Source organism: Microtus oregoni, unplaced genomic scaffold (genome assembly GCF_018167655.1).
Source record: "Microtus oregoni isolate MIOR12 unplaced genomic scaffold, Mior012 000115F_ref0000277, whole genome shotgun sequence".
Lineage (NCBI taxonomy): Eukaryota > Metazoa > Chordata > Mammalia > Rodentia > Cricetidae > Microtus > Microtus oregoni.
In genome coordinates this window covers 2,537,271-2,558,390 of record NW_024544744.1, presented here as the reverse complement: position 1 = coordinate 2,558,390, position 21,120 = coordinate 2,537,271, and the positions used below count along the sequence as shown (strand labels likewise).

General features: G+C 41.0%; 2 protein-coding genes across 3 annotated transcripts; both read left to right on the top strand.

Annotated features, from left to right (window-relative positions):
* The first annotated feature begins 5,826 nt into the window (after window positions 1–5,826).
* On the top strand, window positions 5,827–10,979 carry LOC121443948 (olfactory receptor 2B2-like). Of its 2 annotated transcripts, XM_041645706.1 has the most exons (2): window positions 5,827–5,868; window positions 10,071–10,979. In XM_041645706.1, the coding sequence occupies exons 1-2, from the start codon at window positions 5,827–5,829 to the stop codon at window positions 10,977–10,979; spliced, it is 951 nt and encodes a 316-aa protein (XP_041501640.1). The 2 variants fall into 2 exon arrangements, with proteins under 2 accessions (XP_041501640.1, XP_041501641.1); XM_041645707.1 differs by lacking the exon at window positions 5,827–5,868 and having other exon boundaries at window positions 10,038–10,979.
* Window positions 10,980–19,912: 8,933 nt separating this feature from the next.
* LOC121443949 (olfactory receptor 2B2-like) lies at window positions 19,913–20,854 on the top strand. The gene has a single exon (XM_041645708.1). It carries the CDS (start codon window positions 19,913–19,915, stop codon window positions 20,852–20,854), a length of 942 nt encoding a protein of 313 aa, XP_041501642.1.
* Window positions 20,855–21,120: the final 266 nt, after the last annotated feature.

Here is a 21,120-nt window from a genome sequence, read left to right as displayed (position 1 = left end):
ACCAGCTTTTTGTTTCATTGATTCTTTGGATTGTTTTCTGTGTTTCTATTTTGTTGATTTCAGCCCTCAGTTTGATTATTTCCAGTCTTCTACTCCTCCTAGGTGAGTCTGCTTTTTTTTTTCTAGAGCTTTCAGTTGGGCTGTTAAGTCTCCAATGTAAGCTTTCTCTGTTTTCTTTAAGTGGGCACTTAGTGCTATGAACTTTCCTCTTAGGACTGCTTTCATAGTGTCCCATAAGTTTAAGTATGTTGTTTTTTTATTTTCATTGAATTCCAGGAAGACTTTAATTTCTTTCTTTATTTCTTCCTTAATCCAGGTATGTTTCAGTAGTTGACTGTTCAGTTTCCATGAGTTTGTAGGCTTTTTGGGGGTAGCATTGTTGTTGAATTCTAACTTTAATCCATGGTGATCTGATAAGACACAGGTGGTTACTAATATTTTTTTTGTAACTGTGGATGTTTGCTTTGTTACCGACTATGTGGCCGATTTTTGAGAAGGTTCCATGAGCTGCAGAGAAGAAGGTATATTCTTTCCTATTTGGGTGGAATGTTCTATAGATGTCTGTTAAGTCCATTTGATTCATTACCTCCATTAATTCTCTTATTTCTCTGTTAGGTTTCTGTCTGATTGACCTGTCCATTGGTGAGAGAGGGGTGTTGAAGTCTCCTACTATTAGTATGTGCGGTTTGATGGCTGCCTTGAGTTTTAGCAATGTTTCTTTTATGTACGTGGGTGCTTTTATATTAGGGGCATAGATGTTCAGAATTGAGACTTCATCCTGCTGAACTGTTCCTGTTATGAGTATAAAATGCCCCTCTCCATCTCTTCTGATTGATTTAAGTTTGAAGTCAACTTTGTTAGAAATTAGTATGGCCACACCTGCTTGTTTCTTAGGTCCATTTGCTTGATAAGCCTTTTCCCAGCCCTTTACTCTGAGTAGGTGCCTGTCTTTGTGGTTGAGGTGTGTTTCTTGTAAACAGCAGAATGTTGGATCCTGTTTTCGTATCCAATCTCTTTAGCCTGTGACTTTTAATAGGTGAGTTGAGTCCATTGACATTAAGTGATATTAATGACCAGTGGATGTTAACTCCGGTCATTTTTTTAGTCGTAGAGTTTGTGTGTTTCCCTTCTTTGATTTGTGTTGGTGAAGGGTCTCTAGATGTCTGAGTTATTGTGGTCATTGTTGGACTCCTTGGTTAGTGATTTTCCTTCTATTACTTTCTGTAAGGCTGGATTTGTGGCTGCGTATTGTTTAAATTTGTTTTTATCCTGGAAAATTTTATTTTCTCCATTTATAGTGAACGAAAGCTTGGCTGGGTATAGTAATCTGGACTTGCATCCATGGTCTCTTAGTTTCTGAAGTACATCTATCCAGGACCTTCTGGCTTTCATGGTTTCCATGGAGAAGTCAGGTGTAAGTCTGATAGGTTTACCTTTATAAGTAATTTGGCCTTTTTCCTTTGCAGCTCTTAATATTCTTTCCTTATTCTGTATGCTTTGTGTTTTGATAATTATATGGCGAGGGGATGTTCTTTTTTGATCCAGCCTATTCGGTGTTCTGTATGCTTCTTGAACCTTCATAGGTATATCTTTCTTTAGGTTGGGAAAGTTTTCTTCTATAATTTTATTAAATATATTTTCTGGACCATTGAGCTGCACTTCTTCTCCTTCTTCTACTCCAATTATTCTTAGGTTTGGTCTTTTTATTGTGTCCCATATTTCCTGAATGTTTTGTGATGAGAGTTTGTTGGACTTGCTGTTTTCTTTGATCAGTGTGTTTATTTTCTCTATGGTATCTTCAGAATCTGAGATTCTTTCTTCTATCTCTTGTATTCTGTTGGTTATGCTTGTTTCTGTAGACTCTGTTTGTTTACTTAAATTTTCCATGTCCAGCCGGCCCTCTGTTTGTGTTTTCTTCTTTGCCTCCATTTCAGTTTTCAAGTCTTGCATTGTTTCCATTATCTGTTTGATTGTTTTTCCTTGGTTTTCTAGGGTATCATTCACTGATTTATTCAGTTCTTCAAACTTTCTGTTATATTTCTCATCCATTTCTATAAGGGCGTTTTTTACATGCTGTTTAAGGGCGTCAATCACTTTCATGAAGTCAATTTTTTCTACTTCTTCTTGATTAAGGTGTTCATGTCCTCCCGTTGTGAGGTCGCTGGTTTCTGGTGGCTTCATGTTGCTTTTCACCTTGTTGGGCGAATTCTTGCCTTGGCGTCTACCCATCTCTTCTTCCAAATGCTCCCTTATGGATCTTCTTTACCGGATCAGGTCTCCTTGCCTACCCAATGCTGGCTCTCCCCAACGTTGTCTCTCCCCAACGCTGGGTCTCCCCAACACTGGGTCTCCTGGCGCCAAGAGATCAGGCCTCCGTGCTGATGGGCAGGTGGCAAACAAAGCGCCTACCCTGCTTGGTGCAGGCAGGCCAAAGAAACAAAGGAACTCCTGCCCGCTTGGGTGCCCCGAGGATTGGGACCCAGTGCCCAGACAGGCTGGGCTGGGTGATGTTATGTGCAGAAAGAGGGCGGTGGGGCAAAGTGGGGAGGGTTCTGGATGGAAGCTAGGTGGGCTAGGAAGAAAGAGGAGGTATGCAGGGAGCGGGGGCCCTGCAGAGAGCTCAAGAAGGATAGGGGGCCAAGGAACCTCTGAACTCCCCTTCCCGGGCTGGCGCCGCGGGGCCAGAAACTCACCCCAATGCTGGGTCTCCTGGCGCCGAGAGATCAGGCCTCCGTGCTGGTGGGCAGGTCGCAAACCTATTTCTTTTATTTTTAATTTTTTTTTGAGACAGATATTCTCTGTTTTCTTTGCCTGTCCTGGATCTCACTCTGTAGACCAGGCTGTCTTGAAACTCATAGAGATCCACCTACCTCTGCCTCCCAAGAGCTGGGATTAAAGGCGTGTGCTACACACCTGACAATATTTCTTTTTTTTCTTTTCTCTCCTAAGCCTATGTATATTTTTAATACACTGTAACCATTTAGACTTTTTTTTTCCTGAATCTGTCTTTACTGTTTATCTCTTTCTTTTTTGATCATAGAAGTCTTTAGTCTACTAAGCCATGAGACTAGGATTAAAGCCACGATTTGATGACTGAATCTGCCCCACTTATTGGCTTCCTGAGAGATTAGCTTTATGGTGGAGGTACTAGGTAGATCCACGTTTTTCCCCACAACTCTGTGGAGTTTCTAGGTCCATGCCACCAACGAGAAGCATGCCACCAGCTGCTCATAAACACCATTTAAGTGTTTGGTAGCAAGACCTGTTAAAAGAGCTGTGAGGTTTGCTGCTAACACTGAGTCAGGAAGCCTCTCTTAAAGGAGCTGCAGGTCTGCTCGCCTCTAGCAAACAGAGCCGGCCTGAGACAATGTTGCTACTAAGAAGCTGTTCTTGACTCTGTTCTTTTGTTTTCGTAGAAACTTTTTAAAAAGGTTTTTCAGGCTTTATGTGAAAATTCTTGCCAAATGTTTGGCACCATTTGTAGGCAGAGGTTTCTGTCCTGTCTGGGTTCCACAAATGTTCAGTCCCAACAAAACACAGAGGCTTATCTTAATTATAAACTGGTTGGCCTATTCACTCAGGCTTATTATTAACTAGCTCAATTGAACAATCTAAATTAACCCATACTTCTTTCTTTCTTTCTTTCTTTCTTTCTTTCTTTCTTTCTTTCTAATTTCCACCTCCTCCCATCCTCCCATTTCCATCCCACTCCTCCCACTCCCCCTCCTCCTCGCTCTCCAGTCCTAAGAGAAGTCAGGGTGTCCTGCCTTGTGGGAAGTCCAAGCCCCCCACCCCCCGCGCCATCCAGGTCTAGGAAGGTGTGCATCCAAAACTGAGTTCCCAAAGCCTAGTTGAAGAGCAGAAGGAGGGAGAACATGACCAAGGAAGTCAGGACTGTGGGGGGTGCATCACCCATGGAGACAGTGGGGGATTTGAAAGGCAAGTATCAGTGTAAACTTACTATAAATACCTAGTGATAAATGATGCAAGAAAACTGTGCTGTTTTAAACTGTGGAATCTGCACAAGCCACAAAGAGACTAAAATTATGTACAGTCATTTGGGAAAATAAAGTTCAAAGAGCTAATGGGTGCTTGACATCAAATGCTCTGAATTGGTACAATGAACAGACTATGTGTGATCTCTTCTTCCCTTCCACTAGAACTACCATGAAAACAGTTAGATTACATTGCAATAAAAGAGAATGTGTTTCAGTATTATTGAATATGGGGAAATAATGATGGGCAAAGACTTTGTTTCTTCTTCTGAGGTAGTCTATGGTGTCAAACTGTAATACATTAAGTCACATTGTCACTGCAACTCTTAGTATTACATTATTTCACCCAAAAGAGATTGCTATAGCCACAATATTCTCATAGGTTATAAACTTGAATATACTTGTATTGAGTTTTGGGTAAGGATAGGCCAAGGATGAAAAAAATGGTTAGAACAAATAGAAAAAAGTAAAGAGCATGCTGAATTTTCTATCCTGGCTAACTTTTCTCAACTTTCATTGAGCTTCTGACCTATGAGAACCTCATCTTCCTTTCTAGGAGGCCTCTTTATCTCAGACAGGAAATTCTGAAGACCATCAACCTCTTTAGATACTTCTTCCACTTTCCATTTCTGATCTGAGATGTGATAGCACTATCCAAAAAATAAAGCTGTGTAAGATCTAACTCTCTAGGAGTAGTATCTCAAAGTATCCTTATGAGAAGACAATAGGATTCTATACATTAAAGACTCTACCATAATCCTCCTACAGCAAAGCAGTAGGATATCAAATTAATACACAAAGATCATTAGCTACTAATCATAGATGGCAAACACACTAAGAAAGACATTGGTATCTAGTTTCATTTTTCTACATGTAGCCGTCCATTCACAGTAACCTAAAAGTAAAAACAAACCAAATTCTTGAAATAACTATAACCAAGGAAGTGAAAGACTTACACAATGAACATTTTAAGACACTGAAAAAACAGATGGAAGAAGATAGCACGAGAAAGACCTCCTATATTCATAGAAATAACAATGTGAAAATGGCCAACTTACAAAAAGCAATTTTAACACAATCACCATCAAATTTTTAATGCCATTCATCTTGGAAATTGAAAAAAAATTAACCTTAAATTTTATATGGAAATACAAAGACCAAAAACAGTGTAAACAGTACTGAATAATATAAGAGATACTGGAGGAACCATTATCCCAGATTTCAAGTTATATTACAGAGTTACGGTAATAAGAACAACATGGTACTAGCATAAAAAAATACACTTTGATCAGTGAAATAAAATTGAAGATCCACACATAAACCCACATATCTACAGTCACATGATTCTTGACGAAAAAGCTAACAATACAAATGGAAAAAAGTGAATCCCTTCAACCATGATGCTGATCAAACTGGATAGGCACATGGCGTAGAATGAGACTAAATACTGTTCTCTAAGCCTGCATAACTAAACTACAAATAAACCAACACAAGACCTGCCCCTGACCTGAATATCATGGGAGTAAGCAACCACTTTCTGATTGGACTTCAGATCTGCTCCACTTGTTGAAAGTCATGTATGTTCGTGTTGTTAGGATCAAGAACTTGTGACTAGACAGGTCCTAGTTTCTAGGGGAGAAACTTCTATTACTCTGCTAAGTGTGCATAACATGAAATAAACTCCTAATAACTTATCATTGTACCCATACAGTAGTGCGTTTCTCCACCCTCATTAGAGGAACTGCTTTTTCAAAAGTAGATGGAGACAAACATAGAGGCTCACTGCAGGTCAAGGTGCAATAAGAGGAGATGGCAGAATGCTCAGCCCTAAATGGGACATCTGTATCACACTTCATCTGCTCAAGGCTCTGGGGTCATCGCAGAAAAGAGGTTAAAATGTTTTAAGAACCCAAAGAAATGGTGTTTTCTGTATCCAGCTAAACGGTTCTACATATGAATTCGTGGCGGTTCAGACAGCATGCAGAAACGGAACGAGGCCAGACAAAATTCCCACCAGAGGAGGAGGCAGGAACTAAGTCCCATCTCTAGCTAAAATCTGCTGCCAATTGATAGCGTCTGGAAGAGGAGAGTCAGTGCTCTGTGAGGGTGCAGCCCCTTGGGAGCTGGCCATCCTCTGATGTTGGCCACACATCCAGGAATAGCGTATGGGCAGTGTAAACTGGACTTGGTGGGTTTAAATAAGGTGAGAATATAGTTGAATGCATTGGGAAGGGGAGATGGGTGTGGAGGATTTGGGGAGAGGGCAAATATGATCAAAATCCATTGTGTGGAATTCTCAAAAGCAAATAAATGAGAAAAACAAATAAAATGTATTATTTTTATGTCTCTTCAGAAAGCCTACAACACTCAGTTCTCCTTTTAAATCCGATGAAAGAGCAGAGTTTTATTATTTCTATGAAATAGACTCCTTTGATAATTGGATCTCTTCTCTTGTATTGATCATGTAGGTGTGCTCTTCTCAATCCTGGCTACTCTATATCAGTTTGTCATTTAAAAAAAATATTTGGTAGTTTATTGGAATTTTTTCCAAATTCGTTAAAAGTTGATTTTTTGTCTTTAACATTTATAAGCATGTCTTCTAAATCTGCCTTCAAAATAAATTGATTCTGGTTGAACTAAATAATATATTGCAGACAAATTTTAAACAAAACAATTTAACTGGCAGTATATGATCCTCAGAAAAAGTAACTAAATCTAGAGAGAATGAAACCATGAGAGGAAAGATATTCTGGATATAGTGTTTATAAATATATGTTTTCAAAATTTCTGTATAAAATATATCATAGAAACGGTTAATAAGCAACTTCGGAAGGTTGGATAAAAAGCAGTCTCTTTACTGATGTGCAAATCAAAGGTGTGGGAACATGGTTTTAGATGAGAAAATGAAATGAATTTTCTTCTTTCTGATGGAATTGACTAAATGATGGCGAGATGTGGTGACACACCCCTGTAAATCCGTGTGGTGACACACCCCTGCAAATCCATGTGGTGACACACCCATGCAGATCCCTGTGGTGACACCCCCTGCAAATCCATGTGGTGACACACCCCTGCAAATCCTTGTGATGACACATTCCTGCAAATCCACGTAGTGACACACCCCTGTCAATCCACGTCCATGTAGTGACACACGCCTAAAATCTCAGCACTTGAAACACTGACTTGGAAGAATCTTGAGCTTTAGAACAGCCTGGGCTATATATCCAGACCCTGTCTCACAACAAAACAAACAAAAAAACTAAAAAATGTGAAAGGCAAAAAAACAAAAGCAATTGAATGACGTTAGAGAACACACTGAATAATACATTTCAAGTGTAAATAAATCCCTGTCAGCACAAAATTCAGCTTTTAGCTGTAAAGTTGTTTTTTGTTGTTGTTGTTGCTGTTTTTTCCTTTGTTGCCTCCCACCACCACACCCCCTCACCCCATCACAACCCCAAACCTGCCATCACTACTGTCATGTTATAAAGTTAAGGATTTGGTCCCTAGAGAACGGCTCTTCCTGAACGGCACAGCCATGAAAGAGAGCCAACCCTTCACAGCTCTCCTCCTGTTTCCCATTGGACCAGGAGTTTGCTGAGCCCCTGGTGAATCTTATCTATAAAGGAGGGATCAGTGTTGGGATTTTAGCAGAGGCCAAAACCAGTATTTGGTTATAAATGTATGCTTCCCATTTTTGTAAAATCAATCAGAAAATATCTTGTTAAAAATAATGATTAGCTCACTGAAGTGTACTGGACATGACTCCGGTACCACATTTTCTGGGCATCACCGGTACATCCACTGCACTCTGACTGGAGAACTCAGGACGCCCAGCAAGTAGAACTAGAACTTCAGTTCTCCTCAGCTGAACAAGTAGATGACTATGTAGCAGACAGAAGTGCCATTGTGTTTGTGCCACTTTAATTACTTCTGTTATAATGCCAGACGTTATGAAAGGCAAAATGAATTTTTCTGTCTCTCACGCTTAAATTAGAGGTAAGTAGAATATATAAGAAATTACTAAATATACTCGTATTGGAATTTGAGCAGTAGGAGACATTTGTGATCTCGGTGGGGGACCATGGCCCCCAGAGCAGATCAGCTTTCCCTTCTGTTGTCTGCTGAAGCAGATCTGGGATCCCAAGAAGCAAGCTAAGCTAGAGGAGCAAATAAACCCAGGCTTCTGCCTTCAGAACTCAGCTTTTCTAAAGGGTAAACTTTAAGTAGATCCTTCCCTTATTAGCTGTGTGGGGGAAAGACTCCTATGGTTTATGTACATAATTCAGAAAAAATATATATATATGAAAGACACTCTCAAAGAATATGAGGCAATTTGGAAAAGCATAAAATAATGAGATATCATAAGGAAGGAAATGTGAACAAGATTGAGGAGAGCCTGGGATACAAGAGACCACAACTCAAAAAATTGAAAAAACTATCTTGAGGTACTGAGAAAATGGCTCAGCAGATAAATGTCTTACCACAGAAGTTTGAGGACCTGAGTTCAAAACCACAGGAACCACATTGGGCTGAGCACAGGGTGCACAGGGTTCTGTTCAGAACCCCAGTGTTTCTAGCAAAGTGAGAGACAGAGGGTAGAATCGGATCAATCTGGAGGGTCAGCTAGCTTGTCATATGTAGCATGAACAACAGGAGAGAAATTCTGTCTCAACCAAGATGTTCCCTGAGCTTCATATTTGTGCTGTAGCTTGCATGTGCAAAAATTAGCACCTACCAAAATGCACACAAACACACACAGAGAAAAATACATTGAAAGATTATTTCATATTTTATTTTCATGAACACCTAGCAAATGATGGGAACTAAATGTTTTACCGTAAGTGAGGAAAAATCAATACCCTTAGCTAATATTTTAATAACTATGGACAAAATTGTAAAATATATATTCCCATATTGGTAAAATAAATTTGAAAACTTAGTTTTTCATGGAGATTTCTTTGGGATACATATTTTTTAGAGGTTGGAGTTGCTATATCACTACTTCCAAGATATTTAGGATTCTCACTCAGCTCTACCCAAAGTATCCCAGCGCTCTGACACCTGTGACCCAGCAATTGCTCCTGTGGACCAGGTACTGCGAACAGTTTACACAAAAAATAACATCAATGATTAGGATATGTTTCCTTGGCCCCTGGATTTGAAGCTGACTGTGAGGGTTGTAACATAACCAATTGAACGCTGACCCATTTGGGAAGGAACACTGAAGAAGCTCCAAGTGACTCCTTTGAGCACCCCTGTGCCTCGGTCAGTGTGGATGCTTTGAGCTCACTCTTCTGTTCCCTCCCAAAGTTAGGCTGAGTGGGAGCACCTGTGACTCAACAGGCCAGAAAATGCATCTGTGTCCTCACCTTACAGATGAGGACCCTAAGATCAGAGCACAAGAAGCAGTGAAACTAGTTCCAGAAGGGCAGATGAGCCAGGCCCGCCAGCCTCACTGTCACAGCAGCTAACAGGACCTGTGGATTCTGTGACACAGCATTGGAGGATGAGTCTCCTGACACCGTGTCTGAAAACTTACGAGGTAGATGCCATAATTAATGTCTGCACTTATTTTAGAGAATGGCAGGAATAGTGGGGAAATGAGGTTTACCTAATTCTACCAAATGCCTGCAACCAGACACTCTCACTGATTCTGGGAAGAAACTTAAGTGAATTTAAATAACAGGAACAATACCTCTGTCCCCCCAACAGCACACACCCAGGTAGAAAGACCCCAGAACAACCGTCCACAGGACGGGCAAACACAGAGGAGAAGCTCTGTGACTGTAGAAACGGACACTGTGCTGCAAACTCGAAATCGCTGTGTTAAAAACTCTTAGCAATCCATGAACACCTGTGGAAGGTTTGACAGACGCTTAACCTTTTATCCACACGGTTTTCACACTAACAGGATCAGTTTGGAAATGCAGGAAATGCTCTGGCATCGTCACTTCATATCTAATTGATGCAGTCAATAAACATGTTCACCGGCTTACTAACCCTTTGTGTTCCAGGGACCCGGAGACTGCACCATTTACCATGCCTCTGGCGAATGAGAGCATCTCAGGGGAGTTCATTCTCTTAGGGTTCTCAGATCGGCCATGGCTGGAGCTGCCACTCTTTGTGGTGTTTCTGGTGTCCTATATCCTGACCATCTTTGGGAATATGACAATAATTCTGGTGTCCCGCCTGGATTCCAAACTCCACACCCCCATGTACTTTTTCCTCACAAACCTGTCCCTGCTGGACCTGTGCTACACCACGAGCACAGTGCCCCAGATGCTCGTCAACATCTGTAGCTCCCGGAAGGTGATCAGCTATGGAGGCTGTGTGGTCCAGCTTTTCATTTTCCTGGCCTTGGGTTGCACTGAATGCTTTCTCCTGGGCGTCATGTCCTTCGACAGGTTTGTAGCCATCTGTCGGCCTCTCCATTACTCAGTCATCATGCACCAAAGGCGCTGCCTGCAGTTGGCGGCTGCGTGTTGGATCAGTGGCTTCAGCAACTCATTATTGCAGTCCACATGGACCCTTCAGATGCCACGGTGTGGTCACAAGAAATTGGATCATTTTCTCTGTGAGATTCCTGCCCTACTCAAGTTGTCCTGTGTGGATACCACCACTATTGAAGCTGAACTATTTTTTGTTAGTATTGTGTTCCTTATAATACCTGTGACTCTTATACTCATATCATATACTTTTATCGTTCAAGCAGTGTTGAGGATCAGGTCAGCTGAAGGTCGGCGAAAGGCATTTGGGACATGTGGCTCCCACCTAATTGTGGTGGTGCTGTTTTATGGTACTGCCATCTACATGTATCTGCAGCCACCATCCCCTGCCTCCAAGGACAGAGGGAAAATGGTGTCCCTCTTTTATGGGATCATCACACCCATGTTGAACCCCCTGATCTACACACTTAGGAACAAAGAGGTAAAGGGAGCTTTTAAGAGGTTGATGACACGGGTCTTCTTGGCCACAAAATAAGGAGTCGGCATTCTAGAGTCCTATAAACATAACCTTTTACAGCCTGATAAATTATACTGTTCTGTTCCCTCTGGAACTATTATGATGATCCTACTCAAATATCATCTTGTTTTCTGAAACCTGTATTAGTGTTCTGCTTCCTCGATATATTCATCACACATGTCCTGAGAAGTGACCATTTTTTTAAAAACAACAACAACGAAAAACTTTGTGTTGATTCTTTCTGGATTTCACATGATGCATCCCAATCCCATTCATCTCACTGTCCCTTTGTATTGGTCCTCTGCCTTCTTCCCTCTACCCTTGCCACCTTCTCCCCCAAATAGAAAAAAATATAAAAGAAAAACAAAAAAATAAAAACAAACCAGTCTCAGCATGGAAGCTGTGGTGTGAAGCAGTGAGTTACACACTTTATGCTTTAGTCAAGTCCACACATCTTCACTTCTAAGTGTTGATTGCAACGAGTCATTGGTTTGCCTCGAGGCCTTTGACCTCTACTGCAGCATCAACTTGGGTCCTCACTGGACCTCCTCTTGGATATCCTTTTCTTGCCTTGGGAGACCTGCTCCAGCCCTTCACTGGCTGAAGCACACAGAGTAGTAGGCCCTGAATCTCGCCTGGCTTGCACACTAGAGCCGACACTGCTGCCAGGGGCAGGGAGGGGACAGGAAACCTGATGGCATAAGAGCAGAAGAATTTACAGCCTCCACACCTACCATGTGGTGGCATCATTGAGGCCCTCTCACCCCTTTTGTCCACTGTGGCAGGATAGAAAGCTGGTCTCTGCAGCAGCTGGGAAAGTTGGTCCTACACCTCTCATGGGCAAAACAGAAGAGTTATCTCTGGTGGTGTGGGTGTGGGTGAGCCAGCCCTGTGGGCATGGGAACAAGAGAAGCAGCTCTGATCCTTGCTGCCTACTGCACTGGCATTGGGTGAGCTAACCAGGACGGTACTGGAGGAAAAGTTTCTGCACCGGAACAAGCCTTCTTGCCAATGCAGCAATCCAGATCAGACCAAATCAAACCAAATAGAAAAATCCCACGTTTAATGGATGCAACACTACCAGATGATTTTCCACTCCCCCAGAGAGGAGACAGGAAAGAGAGACTGGAAAAACATGTGTCTGTTTTTGGTGGAGGGGGGGTGCAGTTTAAATACCCTGCAGGAATGGTCTTGAGCATCTGTGAGGGAGGGGTCATTATTTGGCAGGCTTTCTGAGATGTGGAAGTGTTTGCAGAAAGCAACTTGTTCGTTCCCAATCACCCAGACCCAAAATAACCACACAGAAACCATATTATTTGCAATACTGTTTGGCCAATAGCTTAAGTGAATTGCTAGCTAGCTCTTATATCTGAAATTAACCCATTTCTATTAATTTATGTATCGCCACATGGTTGTGGCCTTCTGGTAAGGTTCTATCTGGTGTCTGTCTCCTGTGTCTGTTTCCTACTGGGTTCCGTGGCTTCTCCTTGACTCCGCCTACTCTCTCTCAGCATTCGGTTTAGATTTCCCTGTTTAGCTCTACTCTGCCCTATCACAGGCCAAAGCAACTTCTTTATTCATTAACCAATAAAAGCAACATATATACAGGACATCCTACACCATGGCAGGGTTTGGAGAGAGATGAGGGAGGGGATTTTGGGTAGAACTTCCTCCAGAATATTCTAGACTCTTTGGGTATATGGATGCCAGGGTCTCGGGTGGAGCTTCCGCTAGAACACTGGAGCTAACCAGGGCTATAGTTAGCTCACCTCAACATCCACCCCATCCCGGAACTGCTGGAGCGTGTGAAGGGGCGGGACCTGCAGTTCCTCAGCTGTAGGAGGATCTACAAGATGAAAGAAATGACTTTTTAATGATGGTCCTTAGACTTCCCACAGGGCAGGGAACCCTGATTGCTCTTCGGGCTGACGAGGGAGGGGGACTTGATTGGGGGAGGGGGAGGGAAATGGGAGGTGGTGGCGGGGAAGAGGCAGAAATCTTAAATAAATAAATTAATTAATTAAAATAAAACATGCTGTTTTCTGACAAGTGAGCCTTATTTAAATTCTTATTTTTAACAATATATGTATTTTTTAAAAAAAGAAATAAATTAAAAAATATAAAATAAAAAAAATGATCCTCCTAAACAGTTAACCTTACAAGTTTCCCATTTTCAGGACTTATACCATTTTTATACTTGGCAATGTTTCTTAAAATCTTAAGGTCTAAACTATATTTGTGGATCTTTTCCCCGGAAATAATACATTTTAATACACATGAATATTCTCATCTACATTCATAAATTAGAACTCTATGATTTTTTTTGACAGTTGTAGATCCTGCATAATGCTCCAAAACTGTCTGCGGCTTCTGTTCTCTAATCAGAAGTGCACAGTTATGAGACCTAGAGTGAAATTCCACACTATTTAACAAACACTAGCACACCTTTAATCCCAATACTAGGGAGGAAGAGGCAGGCAGGTCTCTGTGAGTTCGAGTCCAGCCTGGTGTATAAGAGCTAGTTTCTGGACAGGCTCCAAGCCACTGAGAAACCCTGTCTTGAAAAACCAAAATAAAAAGAAAAGAAAAAGAAACAACACTATACTGAAAAATTCATTGATAATTTCTACAGTTTTAATCAAATCTTCAATTCTTTTATTTTTGTAGTTTCTACTTCTCTTAAAGTCTTATTCTATTTCATGTACCAAAAATTAAATAAATAAAAATAGTAAAGCTGTATTTTACAATCTGAAACTTCTTTTGGGCATTTTGAACAATTTCTCCTGGCCACACATCTCTCTCCTTTAACCATTAAAACACTACTTGCAGTTTAAATGATTTCTCAAATGTTCATCATACAATGCTGTCCTCCACTTCTTTAAATCACTTTTCATAATCAAGAAGAATGTTCATTGAATCTTTATTAATTTTCTTGAACTAGAACATACTATAATTCATACATCTTCCACTTGACTCTCAGAATCAACAAAGTGCTAAAGAACATTATTTTATTTTTATGTGTACTGGTGTTTTGTCTACTTATATATCTATGCACCATATTCATGCAGTGTTCATGGCAGCGAGAGCGTCCACAGTTTCAAACAATTACAAGACACCATGTGGATGGTGGGAACTGAACCCCAGTTCTCTCGAAAAGCAACCAGTGCTCTTTGATTCCCAGTGTCCACATGGCCTCACACAATCATCTGTGATTACAGTCCCAGGAGATCTGATGTCCTCTTCTGGCCTTCTGGCCTCTGTGGGCAATAGGTACAAAGGAGGTGCACAGATAAACAAGCAGGCAAAACACCAATATGCATAAAAATATATGATACAAACAGGAAAATGGAATGAGAGAAAAATTATTCTAAAGATGTATGAAATAAGAATAAAAGCAAAAACAAGAAAAAAGCTGGTGAAATTTAACAAATCTCAATATATGTATATTATTTATATATATAATTTTATACACTACAAGATAGTGAAATATCTTGACAACCAATTCCATAAAAGCCTCACCTGGATCGGTTACTGATAATGGCATTGTGCTGGCTGGCTTTTGTCAACTAGACACAAACCTAAGTATATCTTGGATGAGGGGATTTTAATTGAGAAACATCCTCCATAAAACTGGGTTATAGACAAGTCTGTAGGACATTTTCCTGATTCATGGTTGATGTAGAAGGGATATTTAGGAATATTTCTATAGTGAAAATAAATTTCATACATTGGTGTCTGTGCATTCACAAACAAGAGAAAATGAAGAATGACATAGCAGGTATCATGTAGAAGTTTGCCTGATGATTTGTCATTTGAGGACAGAACTGCTAGAGCCTATTCTAACTCTTCTCATAGATACCACACTACAAAATACAAAATGGGTTAGTATATCTGATATTTACAAATGCTGGAGGACGTTGGGATATACATCTAAGATCCCTTCTAAACCAAAAAAGTCTATGACTCTGGCAATCATAGTGTAGGAAGAATTTAGTTAGTTTCCAGAAGATAAACTCTTGGACACAATAAAGCAATCAGTTGTATTCATCGCCCAAGGCCACTATAACATGTTGCCCAATTCTTGATGAATTGAAGCAACAAAACTTACTTTTCGAAATTCTAGAGGCCATACATTTGAATTCACAGTATTGGTTAGGCCTTCTCTCTGAAATGGTGGAAGAGAAAAAAAGAGTAGTAAAGCTCCCCTGACTGATTTGACTAGTGGTCACTGTAGGCATGTCTTGTTGATTGAGTCTGGGATACTTTTGGTTCACTGTTATATCTCTTTTTCTTCTGTGTGCAACTCAGTTAGATCTCTCATCACCACTGGGCATTGGTGGTGCATGCCTTTAATCCCAGCACTCAGGAGGCAGAGGCAGGTGGATCTCTGTGAGTTCAAAGCCAACCTGGTCTATAGAGCAAGTTCCAGGACAGGCTCCATAGCTACTGAGAAATCTGGTCTCAAAAAACCAAACCCAAACAAAACAAAACAAAACAAAACAAAAGCATGAGTCAGAGAGCAAGTCAGTAAGCAGCACTCCTCCGTGATCTCTGCTTCAGTTCCTGCCTCCAGGCTCCTGCCTTGAGTTCTTGCCCTGTCTTCTCTTGGTGATAGATTGGGACCTGACAGCATAAGATGAAATAAACCCTTTACTTCAAAGGTTCCTCCTTGTCATGGAATTTATCACGGTAATGCCAAGAAAACTAAGACAGGTGGTTCAGCAGTTAAGAGTGCCTGCTACTTTCCCAGGGGACCTGAGTTTGATTTCCAGACCTGCATTGGGTGACTTACAACTTCCCGGGATCTGGCACCTTCTCCTGGCTTCTGCAAGTACCTGTATACATGTGAAGGGGAGAGTCAGTGTTCTGTAAGGGCACAGCCCTTTGGGAGCTGGCCACCCTCTGATGAAGGTCACACATCCAGGAGTAGCATATGGGCAGCACAAATTGGACTTGATGGGTGTAAATAAGGTGAGAGAACACAGCTGAGTAGATTGGGAAGGGGAGATGGGTGTGGAGGATTTGGGGAGAGGGCAAATATGATCAAAATCCATTCTGTGGAATTCTCAAAAGCAAGTATAAATAAGAAAATAAATGAAAGGAATTGATATCTTATGTCTCTTCAGAAATTATATGACACTCAGGTATCATTTAAAAATCTGATGAGAATATAAACTTTTTGATAATTAGATCTGTTCTCCTATATTGATCATATAGGTGTGCTCTTCTCAAACCTGGCTACTCTTCATCAGTTTGCCATTTTTTTTATCTTGCTAGTTTATTAGATTTTTTTCTTCAAATTTTTTAAAAGCTTAGTTTTGTTTTTCACAATTATAAGCATTCTTCTAATTCTATCTAAAATAAAATTGAAGTGAACCTACATATGATAAAAATGTCAAAGACATTTTATTCTAGTTGAATTAAATAACATTTTGCAGATAGATCTTAAACAAAACAATTTAATGGGCCACAGATAATCCTCTGCTAATAGTAACTTAATCAAGAGAGAGTGAACGCATGAATGAAAAGATATTCTGAATATACTGGATATAAATATGTTTTCAATTATTTTCTTACATGAAATAGATCATATAAAGTTAATAAGCAATTTGAAAAGATCAGACAACTAGCCCTCTCTTTTCTGATGTGCAAATCAAAGGTGTGAAAACATGATTTTAGATGACGTCTTAGGGAACATGAAATGAATTTGCTTCTTTCTGCTGTAAGCGTCTAAATGATGGACAGATATGGTGACACACCCCTGTATATCCACGTGGTGACACAACCCTGCAAATCCATGTGGTGACACACGCCTGTAATCTCAACACTTGGAACACTGAGGCAGGAGGATCTTGAGCTTTATCACATACTGAGAACTATGGAACAAACTCTGTCTCAAAAAAGCCAAAAACAAAAAAAAAAAAGAAAAATAACAGTAATAAAATGAGTTTAGAGAAGTCATTGAATAATAGTTTGCAAGTGTCAATAAATCCCTGTTGGGAACAAAATCGGCTTTTAGTTATTAAGATTTTGTTGCTGTTGTTGTTCCCATTATCGCTGCTGTCATGTTACAAAGTTAAGGATTTGGTCCCTGGAGAGTGGCCCCTCCTGAACTGCACAGCCATGAAAGAGAGCCAACCCTTCACAGCTCTCTTCCTGTCTCCCATTGGACCAGGGGTTTGCTGAGCCCCTGGTGAATCCTATAAAGGAAGCATCTGTGTTGAGATTTAAGCAGAGGCCAAAACCAGTATTTGGTTATAAATGTATGCTTCCCATTTTTGTAAAATCAATCAGAAAATATCTTGTTAAAAATAATGATTAGCTCACCGCAGTGTACTGGACATGACTCCGGTACCACATTTTCTGGGCATCACCAGTGCATCCTGCTCTCCATCCACTGCACTCTGACTGGAGACCTCGGGACGCCCAGCAAGCAGAACTAGAACTTCAGTTCACCTCAGCTGAACAAGTAGATGACTATGTAGCAGACAGAAGTGCCATTGTGTTTGTGCCACTTAAATTACTTCTGTTATAATGCCAGACATTTTGGAAGGCAAAATGAATTTTTCTGTCTCTCACGCTTAAATTAGAGGTAAGTAGAATATATAAGAAATTACTAAATAGACTCACATTGGAATTTGAGCAGTAGGAGACATTTGTGATCTCGGTGGGGGACCATGGCCTCCAGAGCAGGTCAGTTTTCCCTTTTGTTGGCTGCTCAAGCAGATCTGGGATCCCAAGAAGCAAGCTAAGCTAGAGGAGCAAATAAACCCAGGCTTCTGCCTTCAGAACTCAGCTTTTCTAAAGGGTAAACTGTAAGTAAAACCTTCCCTATTCGTTGTGTGGGGGAAAGACTCCTATGGTTTATTTACATAATTCAGAAAAAAATATTTGAAAGACCCTCTCATAAGGATATGAGATACTTTGGGGAAACATCAAATAACAAGGTGTCATCCTGTGATATGTGAGCAAATCTGAGGAGAGTCTGGGATACATGAGACCACACCTCAAAAATATAAAACTATCTTGAGGTACTGAAAAAATGGCTCAGCAGATAAATGTTTTACCACAGAGGTTTGAGGACCTGAGTTCAAAACCACAGGAACCACATTAGGCTGAGCACGGGGTGCACAGGGTTCTATTCAGAACCCCAGTGTTTCTAGCAAAATGAGAGACAGAGGGGAGAATCGGATCAATCTGGAGGGTCAGCTAGCTTGTCATATGTAGCGTGAACAACAGGAGAGAAATTCTGTTTCAACCAAGATGTTCCCTGAGCTTCATATTTGTGCTGTAGCTCGGGTGTGTAAAAACTCTCACACACCAGCATGCACACACACACACACACACACACACACACACACACACAATACATTGAAATTATTTTCATGAACACCTAGCAGATGAGGGGAACTAAATATTTTACAACAGGTGGGGAAAAAACAATACCCATAGCTGATTTTAATAACTATGGACAAATTGTAAAAAGTACATTCTCATATTGGTAAAATAAATTTGAAAACTTAGTTTTTCATGAAGATTTCTTTGGGATACAAACTCTTTATATGTTGGAGTTGCTATATCATTACTTCCAAGATATTTTAGGATTCTCACTCACCTGCACACAAAGTATCCCAGCGCTCTGACACCTGTGGCCAGCACCTGAGCTCCTGTGGAGAAGGCACTGTCAACTGTTTAACCAAAAGATAACATCGATGCTTAGGATGTTTCAAATCCTTGTCCCCTGGATTTGAAACTGACCCTGAGGGTTGTAATATAACCATGTGCACCCTGATGTATTTAAAAAAGGAACACTGTAAGAGCTCCAAGTGACACCTTTGAGCCCTTCTGTCCCTCTGTCACTGTGGCAGCTTTGAGCTCATTCCTCTGTTCCCTCTCAGAATCAGGCTGAGTAGGATGCACCTGTGACTCTCAAAAGATCAGAAAATATATTTGTGTCTTTATCTTTTTTCCAAGTATATTTATTCTTTAATTACATTCCTTCAGTTTGCATTACGATATGTTTATTTTTTCAATATAATTTTGGATAAAAACACAAGTCATTAACATCATTGAACAAGAAACATAAGTTAGTCCCTACATGGCTTTGTTGATAGGAGAAAATCAGGACCACAGGCAACAGGGACCATGGTGATGGGCGGGGATCACAGTACTGGGCACGGGCATCACAGTTTCACAACCCAACCCACTCTTTTAAAGTCCCCAAATCTGGCAGAGATGAAAACCCAAAATGAAACATACAGACAACAAAATTAGGAGATCATTTGCCTAATGAGGAACCTGAAGATCAGAGCACGAGATGTAATGAAATTAGTTAGAGAAGGGGTTTGGGCTCTGCCAGGACTGCCAGCCTCATTATCACTCCAGCTAATCCTTTGTGGATTCTGTGACATAGCATAGGAGGATGAGTCTCCTGACATCGTATCTGAAACCTTACAACGTAGATGTCATAATGTCTGGATTTATTTTAGAAACTGGCAGGAATAGTGTGGAAATGAGGCTTACCTAATTCTACCAAATGCCTGCAACCAGACACTCTCACTGATTCTGGGAAGAAACTTAAGTGAATTTAAATAACAGGAACAATACCTCTGTCCCCCCAAAAGCACATACCCAGGTAGAAAGACCCCAGAACAACTGTCCACAGGACGGGCAAACACAGAGGAGAAGCTCTGTGACTGTAGAAACGGACACTGTGCTGCAAACTCGAAATCGCTGTGTTAAAAACTCTTAGCAATCCATGAACACCTGTGGAAGGTTTGACAGACGCTTAACCTTTTATCAACACGGTTTTCACACTAACAGGATCAGTTTGGAAATGCAGGAAATGCTCTGGCATCGTCACTTCATATCTAATTGATGCAGTCAATAAACATGTTCACCGGCTTACTAACCCTTTGTGTTCCAGGGACCCGGAGACTGCACCATTTACCATGCCTCTGGCGAATGAGAGCATCTCAGGGGAGTTCATTCTCTTAGGGTTCTCAGATCGGCCATGGCTGGAGCTGCCACTCTTTGTGGTGTTTCTGGTGTCCTATATCCTGACCATCTTTGGGAATATGACAATAATTCTGGTGTCCCGCCTGGATTCCAAACTCCACACCCCCATGTACTTTTTCCTCACAAACCTGTCCCTGCTGGACCTGTGCTACACCACGAGCACAGTGCCCCAGATGCTCGTCAACATCTGTAGCTCCCGGAAGGTGATCAGCTATGGAGGCTGTGTGGTCCAGCTTTTCATTTTCCTGGCCTTGGGTTGCACTGAATGCTTTCTCCTGGGCGTCATGTCCTTCGACAGGTTTGTAGCCATCTGTCGGCCTCTCCATTACTCAGTCATCATGCACCAAAGGCGCTGCCTGCAGTTGGCGGCTGCGTGTTGGATCAGTGGCTTCAGCAACTCATTATTGCAGTCCACATGGACCCTTGAGATGCCACGGTGTGGCCATAAGAAAGTGGATCACTTCCTCTGTGAGATCCCTGCCCTGCTCAAACTGTCATGTGTGGATACCACAACAATTGAAGTTGAATTATTTTTAGTAAGTGCTATCTTCCTTATAATACCCGCGACTCTTATATTCATATCATATACTTTTATTGTACAAGCAGTGTTGAGGATCAGGTCAGCTGAAGGTCGACGAAAGGCTTTTGGGACATGTGGCTCCCACCTAATTGTGGTGGTGCTGTTTTATGGTACTGCCATCTACATGTATCTGCAGCCACCATCCCCTGCCTCCAAGGACAGAGGGAAAATGGTATCCCTCTTTTATGGGATCATCACACCCATGCTGAACCCCTTGATCTACACACTTAGGAACAAAGAGGTAAAGGGAGCATTTAAGAGGTTGGTGGCCAGGGTCTTCTTGGCCACAAAATAAGGACTACAAATGTTAGCCTTATTGATATAAGATTTTAAAGCCTGATAAATATACTGTTCTGTTCCCTGTGGAACTATTATGATGATCCTTCTCAAATTAAATCTTGTTGACAGAAACCCATATTATTGTTCTGCTTGCTAGATATGTTCATTTTACAAGCTCTGGCTTTTTCTTCAAAATAAACTTTGTATTGATTGTGGATTTCATGTCTTTTATCCTGATCCCATTCATCTCCTTATTCTCTTGTATTGCCCGTCTGTCCCCTG

What these genes read in the sequence shown, in the direction of transcription:
- LOC121443948 (XM_041645706.1), top strand. Translation starts at nt 5,827, where the DNA reads ATGGGACATCTGTATCACACTTCATCTGCTCAAGGCTCTGGG. An exon ending in CATCTGCTCAAGGCTCTGGG is followed by an intron (nt 5,869 to 10,070) that starts GTCATCGCAGAA and finishes ATCTCAGGGGAG; the next exon opens with TTCATTCTCTTAGGGTTCTC.
- LOC121443949 (XM_041645708.1), top strand. Translation starts at nt 19,913, where the DNA reads ATGCCTCTGGCGAATGAGAGCATCTCAGGGGAGTTCATTCTCTTAGGG.